The 18648-nt window shown below is 41.2% G+C and overlaps 1 protein-coding gene across 4 annotated transcripts in view; it reads right to left on the minus strand.

The window, feature by feature from the left end:
- DOCK2 (dedicator of cytokinesis 2) overlaps nucleotides 1-16895 on the minus strand; it is a 422720-nt gene extending 405825 nt beyond the window's left edge. Inside the window, exons 1-2 of one of the 4 annotated variants that reach the window (XM_053294951.1) lie at nucleotides 16798-16895; nucleotides 3365-3448 (exon numbers count right to left, since the gene is read on the minus strand). In XM_053294951.1, coding sequence (XP_053150926.1) covers nucleotides 3365-3448; nucleotides 16798-16837 — 124 coding nt within the window. In that variant the 5' untranslated portion in view covers nucleotides 16838-16895. Of the gene's footprint in view, nucleotides 1-3364; nucleotides 3449-15262; nucleotides 15453-16797 lie in introns of those variants that run through there. The other 3 variants (XM_053294953.1, XM_053294950.1, XM_053294952.1) reach the window with 3 other exon arrangements.
- Between the last annotated feature and the right edge of the window lie 1753 nt (nucleotides 16896-18648).

The raw sequence follows: 18648 nt of genomic DNA on the forward strand, positions 1-18648 counted from the left end.
AAAGATGTATTTCCCATTTTCAGCATATTGACCCTAGGTGAATGAGCATACTGTCCTTCTACCCAGTCCATGAACACCAAAGGCAAAATAATTCATTTATTTTTAATTCTACTACTCTGGATCCTGAGCAAAGAAGTTCCAATCAACTGTTATCTGCCATTCAGTAATGATTCTTTCATTCTTTTCACTTAATTATTTCTCCTGCATTGATTATAGCAATCATGTTGGAGATGTCGGAACATTCCAAAATAACCTGGGCTTTTAGGGGTGATGTCATTCTCTTCTAGGTGACTTTTTATTGCTTTGAAATAAAGCTTTCATGTCTTATTCAATGCTCTAGTCTGGAGGCATAGTAGCGTTTCTTTTCAGAAGCTTATTTTGCCTCAGAGGTCTGTCAGACCATACTACAATATACCAATGGGGCTTTGAATTGCTTTGACAGACATTTCCTAAAGGTAAAAGCCACCTGAGCCTGAGAATACTTTCACTGACAGCAGCCAGAACAGAGCAGGCTTGCAGAAACTCCATATTGCAGTACAGCCAAGTCTTCTCTGCTTTCAGACAAAGCTAAAGCATTTCTCGCATTTAACAGTCTTAAGCCGGCATAGGTTCAACTAGTAATGGAGATCTCCTTAAGCCTTGGGACCATCTATTTAGTACCCAGCTGCACAGGGGCTGGTTCATTAAAAATAATAGTGCTAATAGTACTAATAGCTTTTGTTGTTAGAAGATGGTTATTAAAAATTGCAGCTGCATTTTAAAAGGTAGTTGTGCAGTTAAGAATCATCATTGCTGCCAACTAGTTCAGCACAGCTTGAAATGTCTCAGCTTCCCATTTCTGGCCATGTTCTCCTGTTCCCATTTTGACACTGGAAGCCTGTGTACAAACTCGAAACAAAGGAAACAAGATGGTCAAAAAGGAACCCAAGAACACTTCCTCCACTGGTGAGGCCTGTCAGAAGTGGCCTGTTATAGGTCTGTGAGATGATTTTCTAGTTTTTTTCACCTAATGATCTCTCTGGCATCAATTATAGTAACCATATTGGAGATGTCAGAGCGTTCTAAAAATCTGGGCTTTTAGGGGTGATATTACTGTGACAATTCTGGAGTAGGAAGAATTAAGATACGAGGACAAAATGTGTGGAGAACACTCTCCACAGAATGAGGCAGTCAAAAATTGAAGAATCATGGTAACATGCATCACAGGATCCAGATAAAGAAAGGTTGCAGGCCAAATTCTGCCCTTGGGCTGTTAAACCAAACATGTTTTGGAAGAAAACCATTTTCTTAGGACCTCTATTCAACATTTTTAGTCCAAGAGACACCTCTTCTGGTAAAACAATATGAAAGGGGGGTGCGGGGGAGGATGGGGGGGGAGAGAGAGAATGCTGATCTCATTTGTAACAACAATCTTTACATCTGCTTTCTAAGGATACCCATGTTTGTTTAGATAAACCCTGCCATATGGTTAGTTTTTCAATATTGCTTCATTTCTGTGCACACATGGTTCATATTTTGATATTAAGTTTATGTAGTCTCAAAGTTGTACTTTGTAGTCTCAAAGTTGTAGTCTCAAAGTTGTACTTCAGTTTAACAACCACTGCAAGATTAGAGTGTCTTAAAAACAGACAATCTACAAATCTTTGAATGATAAATGAGCTGAGCATGCTCATGTTTGCTTTGAGAAAATAACGGAATGTACATTTTTGCCTCAGCCTTTTTTATTTAGCAGGTCTTTAGAGCTGCTGTTGCAGGTGCTACTTGGTTGAAGAGTGAGCGATGAGGATAAAGTGTGTCCTACTTCTCCACCCCATTCCTCTGCTCTCTCACAAACCATTATGCTTGTAGGCAGAGAGTGGCCTCTTCTTCCAAGAATCCATAGGAATTGAGAGTCTGTCCGTCACTTCTGGTCCTCACCTCACCCCCCGCCAAAAAACATAAGAACAGCCCTGCTGGATCAGGCCCAAGGCCCATCTAGTCCAGCATCCTGTTTCACACAGTGACCCACCAGATGCCACTGGGAAGCCCACAGGCAGGAGTTGAGGGCATGCCCTCTCTCCTGCTGTTACTCCCCTGCATCTGGTACTCAGAGGCAACCTGCTCTCTGAGAATGAAGGTGGCCTATAGTTCTCCAACTAGCAGCCATTGATAGACCTCTCCTCCATGAAGTTATCCAAACCCCTCTTAAGGCCGTCCAGGTTGTTGGCTGGTACCACACCTTGTGGCAGAGAATTCCACAAGTTGATTATGCATTGTGTGGAAAAGTATTTCCATAAGTTGGTTCTAAATTTCCCATGATGTCTGAATTATAGGCACCGTGGTTGCCGGACCCAACTGTGGTTCCGATTTTGTGCCCAAACCTGGAAATAAACACTTGCTTTGTAGTGAGTTCCACTCACCGAACCAAGGGTCCGTTCCCTCTTCCATTATGTCCAGATTGAGATTTCATACCAAACCAGAGGTAAGGGAGGAAGCTCCACCTGCAGGCTGCCAGCCCATTGGCTGGTGCAGGCTATCCCTCCAGGGTCAGAGGAAGTCTGCGCAGCCAGTCCCACCCCCTTTCCAGCTCCCAGACTTCATATTCTGATTGTCTGGGAGCACGCGGGGGTGGTGGTGTATGGAGGCAAACCGCGGGGCTGTGGGTCCATTCTGACCAAAGATGGCCTCTGACTCCTCAGTTTCTCAGTAACAATAAATAAATACTCCACTGTGCACATATCATCACAGATGGTTACATGTTAGTAGTCCATCTGTTTTTTAGTTCACATATCAAATTCCAAAGACAAATTAAGTCAAAATTACATGTAGTGTGTAAGTAGGTTGATGACTTTCTCTACAAATATGTTGGCTGTATACTGCCATATTGCCTCCCCCCGCCCCACACAAATCAGATTTATCCACAGTCTCCCTTTATATTTCAACCAATACAACTATGTATATGTTTAAGATGTTTTGGAAACACATTTAGAAGAAAGAGTATTCTGTTTATGTCAGTATTGGCAGTTTTATCTCAAATATCCACACAGTAAAATCCACAATAGGAAAGGGCAACAGGTTGAGCAAGTTTTATAATATAAACTAGCTTTAAGCTAAACATTCAAACATACACATCATCATTTCAGCTTAAAGACGTAAATACTACCTGATATGAGAAAGCATTTGTCTAAAATGCAGTCAGCTAACAGGCATGGTTGCTTCCAGTAAGCAGGCACAATCCTCATATTTGAAAAAATTGTAATTGAAGTGTTGCTTCTGGAAACCATTCTTTCCAATGTGCTCAGAACTGAAGGTGATGATACCAAGTAGGCATTACTGAGCTATAACTATACGTTATAAAGATGCATTTTTAACACAAGTTTCTCACCTTCACAGTCTTCGAGTATATGGACTACATCACCAATCTGTAGAGATAATTGTGGCACTCTTGCAGCTCTGAAATTGTATATTGCTGTGAAAATACAGAATAAAATGTAATGGATCCAAACGAAATCATATTTTGAACTCAACGTGGGTTACCGAGACTATGCGAGATCTTACATCTGAGTCCCAAAACACAACTATATGCGAGAGGAAACCAAAGGCTGTATGTATGAACAGACCTGATTCACAGCACACAGTTATTTCATTCTGTTAATAACTGGAAATTAATTCTCAACCAAAATATAAAACATAAGTAAGGTATGTAGCTAGGAAGAAAAAATGGACTCTCTCAAAATAAGTCATTAAAGGACCAATAAAACAAGAAAGGAGCTATAGTTCTGTGGAAGAGTACATGCTTTTCATGCAGAAAGTCCTAGGTTCAATTCCTAGTGGGGTGGGGCAGTGAGAACCACTGCCCATGCGTGTATAAACAGTACTGATCTAAATGAGCCAATGGTCTGGCTCTCAATAGGAGGCAGCTTTCTGTGGAAATGGTGTGGAAAACTTTGTGCACTATTTTAATAACGATGCACCAGCAAAGTTACAAGGCCACTGGGCCTCAATAAGGTATGATATATACAGGGCAATCCTATGAATTCAGAAGGAAGTCTCACTTTGTTCGATGCAGCTTATTCCCAAGTAAGTGTGTCTAGCATTACAGGCTGAGGCTACATCCTGTACACACTGGATTTAAGGGAGTATGGACAATTGAACTCAGTTCAACTTAGAACATAAGAACAGCCCTGCTGGATCAGGCCCAAGGCCCATTTAGTCCAGCATCCTGTTTCTCACAGTGGCCCACCAGATGCTGCTGGAAGCCACAGGCAGGAGTTGACTGACCAGGAGAAGTACATCAGAAGCAGGAAAGCAGGAAACCTTTTCCAGACTTGCTTCTGAGTAGAAATGCCCAGGATTGTGCTGTAAGTAAGTATACTTGCTCATGTAGCTCTATGCTGAGAGACATAAATAAAATTTGTGAAGCAAGTCCTGAACATTTTTATTAAATCAACTTGGAGGGCGGGAGTGAGAATTAGACTTATTCCAAAATATGATCTGGGCTTTTAATCTTAATAAATTGGCTTGTGCTGATCCATCTTAAGGAGTCAATATACTTTAGTCCTGAACACACATTAAATGGATTCAAATTGTTCAGAGTTCTCCTATTGTCCTCTTCCTTCACTGTCATTCAGAAATCAATCCTGGCATTCCTTCCAGTATTTTTGGTCAATACTCAGAAATGCAGAGAAAGCCTTTTCAAGATACAGGGGGGGGGAACCCTGATAATGTTTCATAGCAACAATTGAAAGGAAGAAAAATGTGGGTTCTGTTCTCACATTTGGCTGTTGCCTTTTAAGCATTTAAATTACCCCTACTAACTTGGCTGAGGCACCTTTTAACGTGGTGATTCTCTTTATTTAGCAGGGGGAGAATAACTGGCCCTATCCACCCTCAGCACAGTACCTCCAGTGACTGTTGCTGGTGTATATCTTATGTTTCTTTTTAGATTGTCAGCCCTTTGGGTCCATCTTATTTATTTATTAATTATTTCTCTGTGTAAACCACCCTGAGCCATTTTTGGAAGGGTGGTATAGAAATTGAATTATTATTATTATTATTATTATTATTAATGCCAACAAGGAAATAACGATCTGCTATTACAAGTCTAGTCCAACAAGAAGAGGTTATTTAAAAATAATGTACCAAATTTGGAAAGAGAAGCATCCAGATACAGAAATAACAGAACAAAGGCTAGCAGACCAGAGAAGATTCATAATAAGAAATAAAGTATTCACAGGAGTTGAACTGCAAAGAGCAAAACAGGCTCAAGATATGGAAGAAGAATTACCACCAACTGAAGAAGTTGCTTAGGCGCAGGTGGAGGTAGTGTTGGAAATAGAGGATGCCACTGTTGCTGAACTGTTTCAAAATCAAAACCAGGCAACCTCCCCTTTGCCTTCACCTCAAAAACCCAAATGCCATTCAACAGAAAAGCAACAAGAACTAAAGCAAAAAAATAACTGAGCACATGAACCAAGCAACCACCAGGGTTCGACTTCCAGCTCTAAAAACAGTTGCCAAAAAACAACTTGCTCAGGTATTAAAAGATGTCAATGCTACACTTGCAGAAATAACAACCAATAATTTGCAAGAAACAAACCAACCAATGTACAGTGCAGCAACAACAACAACACAAGAGCTCGGATATAAGATCAGTGGACCTGTAAAAAAAGAAAGTAGTACATCACCTAAATGGAAGATTAGATTAGAAAATAAAATCTCCAGGCTTAGATCAGCTGCTAGTAAATTGAAAGATATGAAAGACAAGAAGCTGAAGAATGAAAACACCAAACAGTATCTGATCCAAAAATACCACCTAGATTCAAGGAAAATTAGAGAAGTCCTGGAAATAATAAAGCAGCAAATAACAGCAGTGTCAAAGAAGATTAGCAGATATGAAGCCAGAACTACACAACACAGGCAGAATCTCCAATTCCAGTCAAATTAGAGACGTTTCTACCAAAGCATAGAAGGAGAAACTGCAAGAAACGTAGAAACACCAAATAAAGAAGAAACAGTGCAATTCTGGGGGAAATTATGGGACAATCCAATAGATTATAATAAAAAAGCAGGCTGGATGAAAGAGGTCAAAAAATGTAACCAACAAATGCAAGATCTAATAATAACACCAGAATTAATAAGTGAAAGAGCAAAGAAAATTAAAAATTGGACTGCTCCAGGCGACGATGAACTGCATGGCTTTTGGCTTAAACACCTAACAAGCCTTCATAAACAACTATCAAAACAGTTCCATCACATTTTGCAAGGAGGTGATATTGAACAATGGCTAAAAACTGGGAAAACTCATCTCATCATGAAAGACCCTGCAAAAGGTGCAGTTCCAAGTAATTATAGACCGATAACCTGTCTGCCAACCATGTTCAAATTATTAACTGGAATAATAGCAGATGAAGTAATGCAACACTTATTAACTAACAAACAGCTTCCAGTTGAACAGAAAGGAAATTGCCCGAACACCAGAGGCACAAAAGACCAGCTGCTGATTGATAAAATGATTTTAGAAAATTGCAAGAGAAGAAAAACAAATCTAAGTGTTGCATAGATTGACTACAAGAAAGCCTTCGATTCATTGCCTCACACATGGATACTAAAATGTTTAGAAACAACTGGTGTCAGCAAAAACATTCAGATATTTATTTAAAAAGCAATGAGCATGTGGAGTACACAGTTAACAATCAATGGCGAGACACTTGGACAGGTTAGCATTAGAAGAGGTATTTTCCAAGGGGACTCACTATCCCCTCTGTTGTTTGTAATCGCCATGACCCCACTTTCACAAATACTAAACAAAACAGGCCTCGGATACCAAACATCTAAAACATCAAGTCAAATCAACCATCTGCTGTACGTGGACGATCTGAAGTTGTATGGAAAGTCCCAGTCAGAAATCAAATCACTGCTAAACACTGTCCGTATATTCAGTAGCGATATAGCAATGGAGTTTGGACTAGACAAGTGTGCTGCATTAATAATGAACAGAGGGAAAATAAGAAAAACAGAAGGAATAGAACTGCCCAATGGAAGCAATATCAAGAACCTGGAAGAGAAAGAACCTTACAAATACTTGGGCATTCTCCAGGCTGATAACATCGCACACACTGAAGTTAAAAGAAAAATTGGAAGTAAATACATCAGGAGAGTTCAAAAAATCCTCATGTCCAAACTCAATGGAACACCATACAAGCCATAAACACCTGGGCTATACCTATTATCAGATACACTGCAGGAATTATAGACTGGACCCAGGCAGAGCTAGAGACGCTAGATCGTAAGAACAGGAAAATCATGACCATCAATTATGCTCTGCACCCCCGCAGTGATGTCGATAGGCTATACCTCCCTTGCAGCTCAGGTGGAAGAGGAATGCTGCAAGTCCATCAAACAGTAGAGGAGGAGAAAAGAGGCCTTGAAGAATATATCAAGGACAGTGAAGAAGATGCACTTCAAATCGTCAATAATGCAAAACTATTCAACAGCAATGAAACAAAGCAGGCCTACAAGAAAGAACAAGTCAAGGACCAAGCAGAAAAATGGAAAAATAAGCCCCTGCATGGTCAATATTTGCACAATATAAGTGGAAAATCAGACATCACCAAGACCTGGCAATGGCTTAAGAATGGCAGCTTGACGAAAGAAACAGAGGGTTTAATACTGGCTGCACAAGAACAGGCACTAAGAACAAATGCAATAAGAGCAAAAGTAGAAAAATCAACCACAAACAGCAAGTGCCGCCTTTGTAAAGAAGCAGATGAAACCGTGGACCACCTAATCAGCTGTTGTAAAAAGATTGCACAGACTGACTACAAACAAAGGCATGACAAAGTAGCAGGGATGATACACTGGAACATCTGCAAAAAATACAAGCTACCTGTAGCCAAAAATTGGTGGGACCATAAAATTGGAAAAGTTGAAGAAAATGAAGATGTAAAAATATTATGGAACTTCTGACTACAAACAGACAAACAACTGCCACACAATACACCAGATATAACTGTAGTCAAGAAGAAAGAAAAACAAGTTAAAATAATCGACATAGCAATACCAGGGGATAGCAGAATAGAAGAAAAAGAAATAGAAAAGATCACAAAATACAAAGATCTACAAATTGAAATTGAAAGGCTGTGGCAGAAAAAGACCCAAATAATCCCAGTGGTAATTGGCGCCCTGGGTGCAGTTCCAAAAGACCTTGAAGAGCACCTCAACACCATAGGGGCCACAGAAATCACCATCAGCCAATTACAAAAAGCAGATTTACTGGGAACAGCCTATATTTTGCGACGATATCTATAATAACCAACAGTATTGATGATAAAATTCAGCCAGCCCAGGTCCTTGGGAAGGACTCAATGTCTGGATAAAACAAACCAGTCAATAACACCTGTCTGACTGTGTAAACAAGAAATAATAAATATTAATAATTAATAATTTTAAACATCTGTTGTTTTGTGTAGTTCTGCTACACTGATATGCAGGTCTTAACAGCCGGCCTGCTTCGACCCCATCCATATTTTGTGTTGTCCATTTCAAGAACCAAAGCTTTGCCACAGGAGCAGGGCCAACAATAGGGAAGTGGCCATTGAAGCCTGAGAAACTTGATCTTGCATAGTTTAATGGCCAGATGGAGCAGGAGCTTGACCAGTAGAAAATCCACTTTGGAAAGAGAGGCTGTGCCTAGTGCTGAATAATCTGCCTGCAGGAAGTATGTAAATCTGTCACAAGAAAATGTTAATGCATTCAAAATCACAAGAGCCTCCCTCTATTGAGAGTATTTTAAGACACAATGAACTAGAGAAACTCAATCTGAATATGCAGATCCCCGGCTAATTGAGCAAAGAAGCACCTTTTTTAAAATGGTGATTCTCTTGATTGAGCAGCGGGAGAGCAACTGACCCTATCCTTCCCCAGCACAGCATCCCTCTGTTGCTGGTATCTGTCTTGTGTTTCTTTTTTAGATGGTGAGCCCTTTGGGGACAGGGAGCCATTTCATTTATTTGTTTAGCTCTATGTAAACCGCTTTGGTTGAAGAGTAGTATATAAATAGTCATAGTCGTCATAGTGGTGGTAGTGGTAGATTGAGACAATTGCGCCTGACAATACTGCTGTTTTGATCATCAACTGAATGGGCACTGGGGCTCCACTTCTTCCAGCCCATCACCTGAACAGTGCATGGAGCTCTGGTCAAGATACAATTCCTATCACACTGCCTTTGGGACACGGTCGCTAAGCTGGCTGGCCCACAGAAGTTCCATGGCCTACACTGCTACCTACTGCTCTAGAACCTCACCCCACCAAGATCCAGTTTTGTTTTTAACCCTTTTCCCTTCTGAACGGAAATCATTAGACTGCTGAGCCATTGTTGGAACCTGGATTGCAGGATTCAGAAAGAAGAGAATCACTAGCTCTGAATGTACCCTGTGTGGGACACTTATGCACTGCCTTCGCTGTTCTTTGCACCCTGAGATGCTGGGAACACTCTCAGTAATGGGCTTCCATGAGATCTAATTCTGTGTTTTCACTGGATGAAGAGTCCTGAGTGGAAAACCCAGTTTCTTCTCATCTGTACTCACCATGAGTTCTATATTTGTGCCTGACTGCCTGGGCCTCTCACTGTTCTCCCAGATGGCTGCAAGCTCACAAAGAGCTGCTGTCTTGAGTGCTGTGCCTGCACCTCACAGCCTATCCCTCTGCTGGGAATAGGTCTAAAGGGACAACCCTAACATCCTTTGGGATTACACACACAAGATCTACAGAATCCACAAAAAGGAATACCCAACTGTCTCTTTTCCTCAGACTTGGTGCTCTTTTCTCTATTCCATTTTCCTCCCACACCAAGTTCCCCCTCCTTATCTACATAATGGCTTCCCTTCCCTTTTGGTTTGTTCTCATAGTTGTTCCTGCTTGTATTTGAGTTATTTAAATTGTTGCTTGCAGAACTGGTCTGACTCTTTAGCACTGGTCACCAAATATCACTGTTTTGCATTTTTCTTCTGTTATTTCAGTAAACTTAATTTCTGCTTCCACATGGCTAATCCATTGCCCCATTGCTCCACAGTGCTATTTCCCTGTGCCCAGACTAGTTCCCTGAACATCGGAAGATTGTTTTTTGAGCTAACTCCACCAACTCAAGCAAAAGCATCGTCGCCGGGCATGCTAATTGACATGCACTTGAGCAAGTGACATAAGTGAGCAACTTGACATATGTGAGCAACTTGACATTTGCTGTTCCAGTTCAGCTTCTATAGCAATATTTGATCCAAATGCTTTTGGAACACAGATACCAATCCAGATACTGTTTTTTTCAGAAGTCTGAATAAAATAAGCCAGGATCACTTAGTTCAGACTTAATGAGCAATCCTGACATATTCCTAACCGAAATTGGAAGAATTCTCCTGATTCTCCACTGGCAGGAATAGGAGGAGTGCAGTCTCTCATGGCTTATGAATGTCACATAATGCAGGATATTTAATTAATTAACTAATTATTAATTAATACATTTCTATGCCACCAAAAACGGAAGTTCTCTGGGCAGTTTACAAAATAAAAACAGCCAATAAAAGATTAAAACATTTCAACAATTAAAATTAAAAAGTTAAAACTATTAAAACACAATTAAAGCAATATCTAATTAAAAGCCTGGGTGAATAAATGTGTATTGACTGCCCTTTTAAAAGTTGCAAGACATTGGGTGGCTCTTATTTCAGCAGGAAGTGTGTTCCAAAGCCTTGGGGCAGCAATGGAGAAGGCCCATCCTTGAGTAGCCACCAGACGAGCCGGTGGCAACTGCAGACAAACCTCTCCAGATGATCTCAAGGGGCAGTGTGGTTCATAGCGAAGAAGACATTCTCTTATATAATCACATCTGAAACTGCTGCCTGTAAATATTGAATTATTGTGGATGCTCTATAACTTCCAGGACTATGCTGTCCATTCTTCTTTCAATCTAACTTCTGCCTTGGTAGCATAATAGAGCTTATATTAAAGTTCCTTTTATCTTCTCTTTTGTAAAGTGTTTTTAAAATGCGGTTTGCTTCAGGCTGGAGCCTTTTGACCATCTACACTTGTAAAACACACCCCAGTTGAGTTTTAGCTTTAAAAAATATGAGCTCTGTTTGACAAGGTCTCCATTTTAATATGATTAATTAAAATATTGTTTTTAATACTATTAAAAATTGAGAATTGCATAAGGGAGTATTACTTATCCTACAGGACTATAATTATACAGGACTGGGACCTAGGCTCTGTAATGATCCTACAGACCCCTGACCTGATCTCTTACTCATTCACCACTTCAACTTACAACTCTCAGATATATAAATAATATTTAAAATTTATCTTAGCTGCTGCATCTCCATGAAGTAGGTATTATTTTGTTAAATGCTGGAGCCACTTAGATCTCTAATACCTTGGATGTTGCAGTTTCCCTTTTTTCTTTTACTTGTTTCTGTCTTGTTCCTTTAACATAAGCTTGATTTGCAGATATTAGCAGGCAGGCAATAATATTTTCCCCCTGTGCCATGAAAAGTTTCACTTGGTTATTCCTGTATATCACCCTGATGTTAAAGGGCACACAAGCAGACCAAGCTCCTTTTTTCTGGCTACTTGGAAATTCTACTGGATGAACAGAGTTTAATTCACTTTAACTGGCTCTGATTACTTTTAAAGGTAAAGTGTGACGTCGAGTCAGTGTCGACTCCTGGCGACCACAGAGCCCTGTGGTTGTCTTTGGTAGAATAAAGGAAGGGTTTACCATTGCCATCTCCCGTGCTGTATGAGATGATGCCTTTTAGCATCTTCCTATATCATTGCTGCCCGATATAGGTGTTTCCCATAGTCTGGGAAACATACCAGCGGGGATTCAAACCAGCAACCTCTGGCAAGTCATTTCTCCGCTGTGCCATTAAGTGGCTCTGATTACCTTTACAGAACACTAAAATGTACACCCACATATGTGTGCATGTGTGTGTGTACGTGCATGCGCGCGCACACACACAGAGGAAGGCGGTGATGAAAACACAGAACAATCAACCCTTTTATAGTAAATAGAATACAAAGAGTATGAAATGGTTAGGGGGAGGCTTTCTATACGTATTTTAAAATTTATTTTAAGTTAGTTGTGATGAGAAATGCACAAGATGGCTATATTGCCCATTCACTTTAAGTTGGGGCCTTGAAAATAACACAAACGGCCTACCAAAGTAAAAAGAGCAATTTCAAGAGTAAGATGCCTTAAACCATCATTACATTATAGCTTGTCAGATATCAGTGACATACAGGTATCTACACACTTTACGGCTAGTCTCTTTCAGCAAAAACTATTAACTGTCTATTTCTCAATCAAGATTTGCATGAGTTCCCCAAGCCGTCTTTATCTATTTCCTACTGATCTGGGCACTGGGGGAAAAATAAAAAATAAGCTGGGGTGAAGCAAACACACATTCTTTTCTGTAGCCACCATTATGTCAAGAAAATGATGACAGTATTCCATAGCCTGCTGGGTGGTACCTTAATTAAAAAAAAACAAAAAAAAACTTGTTCGCATGTTGACATCCAACCAACTGACAAAGGAAGTGGTTTTGCAGACTTTAGGTTTTCTAATTGAGTAAGTGGAAATTTACAGCTTAAGGGCTTCCAAGTAATTTGAAATCATATAGCGGTGGGGCCCATAAGGTGCATTCTTTTTTGGAGCTAAAATGAACAGGGCACTATGGATAAATTACAAGAGGCCAAGGGGGGAAATCCTTTTTAAAAATCACTGTTACTTAACAAATTCCAGTTGGGTAGCTGGTTAGTTATTGTAACAAAAGCAACAAAAGTTTGCAGCAAAGCATTCAAGAAAATGCTTTCTTGCATTTCTTGCACCCTCTACATTTCTTGCATTTCTTGCACCCTCTACAAAATGTTGTAGAGGGTGATGTGCATGTGTGCATATGTGCACACACACAAATGCATATATATGGCTGTTGATGCATACATATGCCTCTTATCCACAACAACCTATATCACAAAGAATTTGTCTGTCTCTAAGGTCCCAGAGTATAATCTTTTTACTATTGGTTAAATGGCTGAGCATGCACATCATGCACGTATGAATTGTTTCTATTTCATTTGCAAAAGCCTCAGTACAAACACTGGGACTTTACTGTGCTAGGTACAGTAAAAGAAACTCTTTTCCAGTAACTATGTATATGTCCATAATATAAAATTACAAAGCTATACTTCCTATGAATATTTATGAGAACACACTAAATACAAACGGAATTCTAATATAATACTGATACGTCTACTTCTTTGTGCATTGTCACTGTTATGTTTATTGGCATTGTTCTTTAGCTGGATCTTGAATAAGATGCTGAATAAAAATGTTTACAGGACATGTAAACAGTTTTTTTTAAAAGTTTTTAAAATATCTGTGTATCATTGCAATTTTTTTGTTTTGTTTTGATGTTCTTATAGTTTATTAAATTGTTTCATTGTTTTACTTCGTGACTTTTCTTTGTGAGCTGCCCAGAGTATAGTTGTCATGGGGCAGCTAGCAAACAAAGTTATTTATTATTGTTGTTATTTCATTCTATGCACTGGGAGAATCTTATTTGTATAGGCTAGTCCTATTATGTGTATGACCTAATTACAACCAATAGGCCATTGTTTTCGCTGCAACAGATTTTATTGATTTTTTAAAATTAAATTCAGCTTTAAAGCATGATCAAACATCAGTCTATTTGATGATGATGATGATGATGATGATGATGATGATGATGATGATGGCAACAATAATAATATCTTTCTAAGAAGGGGGGATCAAAAGTAAGGATTCACAATGGGAACCTCCATTTGTTGCTTGTAGATTGTACTCCAAAATGTTGTGCCTATCATAATTATTTAGCTCCATTACATCTATTCAGCCAGGGCTGGTGCTGATAAAAGCATGATGGAGAAGTAGTGCATATCATGCAGCTAGCCAGTGACCGTCTCTTGGCACGACTCCTATTTTAGCGATCATCACTGTTTTTCATGCAGGGGCTACTCTTAAGAGCTGTAAGAGAAACACACTGGAAAGGGCTACACTTCCCAGCATTCCATGCATGCCTTCCAAGATGGTATAGGGGCTAAATAGGACTCTGTTTCCTTAAAGGAGCCCCTCGCCCTCCCCTCCCCTGCACAGCACCAGGCAAAGTGCAGTAATGCACAGTGGAAATGGCAGTGTTCACATGGTGCCAGAGGGACTTTGCAGAGTATTCAGCTGAAGGACCACAGGCCCAATAAGCAATTAGTCAGGGGGCCACACTTAAGCTTGATAGGGGCTGCCCATGAGCCTTAAAAGAAAGAACACGGGCCTGTCTGGAAAGGGACCATAGAACACATGTATGCATGCAGAAGGGCTCATGTTCAATCTCTAGCAACTCCAATTGAAAAGAATCAAGGATCAGGTAATAAGAAAGACCTGTCTGAAACCTTGGAACACCACTGTCGGTCAGAGTGCACAGTAGGAACATAGGCAGCTGCCATATACTGAGTCAGACCCTTGGTCCATCTAGCTCAGTATTGTCTTCACAGACTGGCAGCAGCTTCTCTGAGGTCTCTCTCAGCCCTATCTTGGAGAAGCCAGGGAGGGAACTTGAAACCTTCAGCTCTTCCCAGAGGAGAAGAACCTTCAGCTCTTCCCTAAGGGGAATATCTTACAGTGCTCACACTTCTAGTCTCCCTTTCATATGTAACCAGGATGGACCCTGCTTAGCTAAGGGGACAAGTCATGCTTGTGACTAACTGGGCCAGATAGACAAGCTGTATGACTCTGGTCACTGGCAGAGTACAAGGCAGTTTCCGACATTCATATTTTCAAATGTCTCCCCCTAAAAAGGAGGAACAAAAATCATACAAACTAGGCCTCTGTGCCATTAGGCACTCACACAGGAGGCCTAGTGGAGGCTATGTAGTGGTGGGGGAGGGGTGTTGTGCCACTCCTCCACCATGCTTTTTCAGTACTGTTCCTGCCTGAAAATATAAACCACAGCTGAAGTCTCACAACTTCCCTTTGTGGTACCAGCTTGTGATCCATGTTTGCCCCATCATGTTTTTTTCTAAGTTCCTGTATGAGCACCTTTAACACAATGCATGAACCTGCAGAGTCCCAAAGGGGTTTCATGACAATCTTTGTGAAATGAACTCATTTGAGGACTACAACAGAGAGGGTTGTTGAGGACTACAACAGAGAGGACTACAACAGTGTCTCTTTGCTAAAAGTACTCAACAGGGCACCACTTACCTGTCACATAATTGAAATAAAATGCTTTCTTGTTTCGTTTTGGCCACCCAACCCATACCATATATTGGCCAGCAAAACCTTGAGGGGACACGCCAAACAAAGACTGAGTTCCTAGGCCACGTTGGTAGTGTAGAATTGCAGCAGTGATGCTCCTTCCTGTACTGCAAGGTAATTGTGGAGCTGGAGCTGATTCGGGAGGAACCCACAGTATGGGTTCTGCCCACACCAGCACCAATACTAAGTTAACATTGGTAAAAGGAGCAGGCTCAGCATGGACTCCTGTCCTCCTGTGTGTTCCTGGACAATTACCCCAGTAGCACAGAAAGTTGCTGCTGGGTTTCCCTCATTGTTCTAGCAGCACAGAAAAGAGCAGCATTTTTGCAAATCCTTTGCCTCCAAAATAGCATGAGTATTGTGCCTCAGAAGCCTATCAAAAGTGCTTTCTGCTTGTTCTAAAAAAAAGTGTGTGGGGGGGAGATAAGTTCATTACTTTTACAGCTCACTACCAGGCGTACGGTTAGTTCCAAATGATTTTGCAATGTTGCCACTTCATTTCATTGAAACTACTGGTAAGAAGTCTTTTTGCTTAGAGCATTTCTTTCAGAAATCAAATGGTTAGCTGCATCATTTCATACAACATCTAGCATATCAACATTCCTACATTGTCCAGTCACAAAATGCAGGTAGATGTGTAAATCTATGATTATTTATTCATTTTCTGCTGGGATTTTCACATGGAAGTCCCCCTAGTAGTATATACTTAATGTTTGTGGTGACGTGTAATTTGCTTACCACTGGAAAATACACCAGCAATCTCAGCAAACTAGGCTTTACAGCAGGTGCAGGCCTGTAGCCGCCAACAATATAAGGAGGAGTGCCCAAAAAAGTATCTGGCCCTCAACAATCCTAAATGCAAGCAAGTTTCCATTATTTTAAAAATATGTTTGTAAAAGGTTTAAGGGAGGGGAGTATGCCTTCCCTAGCCCCCCCACCAGTCTATGGGTCTGAATAGGTGGACTAGATAAGTTTCCACAGAAGTACAATTGGAACACTTACTCTGCAATAAAGCCTGAGCACCAAGGCAAACACAAGTTGTGTTTCTAAAAATGGATTTGCTTTGCTCGCTTTGCATTTCCTGCACATGATGGAGCAAGCAAGAGAAAAAGTTGCTCAAATCAGTTGGTGCCTCAGAACTCAGACTTCCAGGACCATTTGGTTCTTCCAGGAGAAAGTCTTGCCATAGATGTAAAAATTTTTACATAGATGTAAAAGCCAGCACAAGCCAGTGATTATTTCCATCTTGGTTTCTGTGCCAGGGGCACTACAACGAAGCCCAAGAAGGCTTGTGAGTAACCTTCATCAATAAAATCTAATCTCAATGGGTGTGTTTCGAACAGGGCTATCAAACGAGGCACAAAACCGCTGGTTACAAAAAGGGTTTGGTGCTGACCTGGTTAATCTTCAGGCACTTTAGCACTTCTGCCTGCCTACACCCTGCAGAGGAAAAGCCAAAAGAGGAAGAGAAGGATACATACCCACTCCAATCTTCTTATCAGTTTTGTGCCAAGGAGTCATTGCCAATAAATCCAGCAGGCTATGGAAGCCGCAATTCAGTAGTACTGCTGACTGGGACTGAAGGCAGAACTGATACAATCCCAGAAACGTTCACAAATGAATCACAAGGCAGCTTTAGCTGCCACAACTGCTGCTGCACAGTGAATTGGCGCTTCTCACAATCCCTCAACTTCCTTCCTCTTTTATTTTATACTCTCCTAAACAAGATTCTTGTGCTAAACGAAAGTGATGCTTATAGGCAGAGGAGGGCCAAGATGAACTAGTTGCCTTGCTAAATTTATTTTATTTTTGACAGCAACATAAGCAACTCAAGGGAGTCTCACCAAATATTACTACATGCTAAGCAAATTGTCCAGCTCAAACACTAGATACATGCTAATCAGACACACATTCAAAAGTTAATCTATTTAATTAAGGAATTAATTAAATTAAGGAATTTAATTAAGGAAGTATTAACGAAATTACCACGTGTTTAGGGAAACTTTAGCAGTACCCATACACCTGTGCATACAGGCAACCAGGCTGAGCAGCATTATGTCAGAGAGAAAACTAACAAAAGATCACACCTCCTTTTCTGTGTTTGTTTTCTGTTTTTCAGCTAGGTCATCGAAATAGTGCTGAAAGGGAAAATCAGGAGAGTCACTTTGCTCCAGAATGCATGAAGTTTACTTCAAACCACAATACTAGAAGCCCAGTTAGAATGTACGCTAAAAAGGAAAAGGGAAGGTACCACCAAGTCCAGTAGGATGACAGCATGTCTAACAGGTAAAGTCAAGGAAGGAAGCTATAAAGGGGAAGAATATTCCCTGAGTCAGATAAAGGTGACAAGAGATGACTGTCTGGGGGAGAATCCGCCGTCCTTAGCTTGGGTGGGCACGGTGGGTCGGGCCGATCCTGCAGCCCTAAGGCCTGACGTCTTGTGGGGAAGGCAGAGGGAGAAGATGGGCAGAGCCCCAACAATGAGGCAGCAACTGGACCTGTGCTGAAGCTGACTGGGGGCCAATGGGAGGCACCTTCTGATGACATTGGCAGAATGGCAACCGGGGCGTAACTATAATAGGGCAAGGGGAGGCAGTTGTCTGGGGGGCCCCCAGAGGCAAGTCACATGACTGACTCCCCCAGCCACACACCCGCCCGGGCTTCCTTCAGTTGTATTCATCTCCCAAAATTGATGTAAGTGTTAAGACCTGGAGCTACCAGAACAGCATGTCTTTCTCTAGTACTGTTAAATGACTTGCATCATCCACAATTTACAAAACCTTTAAATAATGAGATAATGTCCTATTGTGGCACATTGGTTATAGAGTGAGGGGGGGGGCATTTTAAAATCTTGTCTCTGGGCCCACTACAACCTTGCTACACCCCTGACTCCAACAGAAGGGAAGCACGAGGGAGGGAGGAACGGAGTGGAGCAAAGGCTGGGGAAGGTGAAGGGGAATGTACCATGCAATGAAGGGGGCCTAATAAAGGAGGGCAGTGGCCTAAATGAGGAGAGATGGGGCTGTAAAGCCTGCCAGGGACTATTTAAATCTCATGGAGCAGATGAGGAGGTGGCTAACGGAGGAGAGTGACAGAGACCCCCAGGAGAGGGGCAGTCCCAAGGACCCTAACTTTCCTTAAAGAGAGTGCTGCAACCCCCCCCCCCCTTTTTGAACTCTGAGGCTCTTGCTGGGGGCTGGGACAAGCTAGCTGGACCCACTGCAGCAGCAGCATAGTGACAATGATGTTCTAAACTGTCTGAAAAAACTGAAAATTAACACATCACCTGGGCCAGACGGCATCCACCCAAGAGTCCTTAAAGAACTCAAATG

This window comes from Hemicordylus capensis, chromosome 2 (assembly GCF_027244095.1).
Source record: "Hemicordylus capensis ecotype Gifberg chromosome 2, rHemCap1.1.pri, whole genome shotgun sequence".
In the NCBI taxonomy this organism is placed as follows: Eukaryota; Metazoa; Chordata; class Lepidosauria; order Squamata; family Cordylidae; genus Hemicordylus; species Hemicordylus capensis.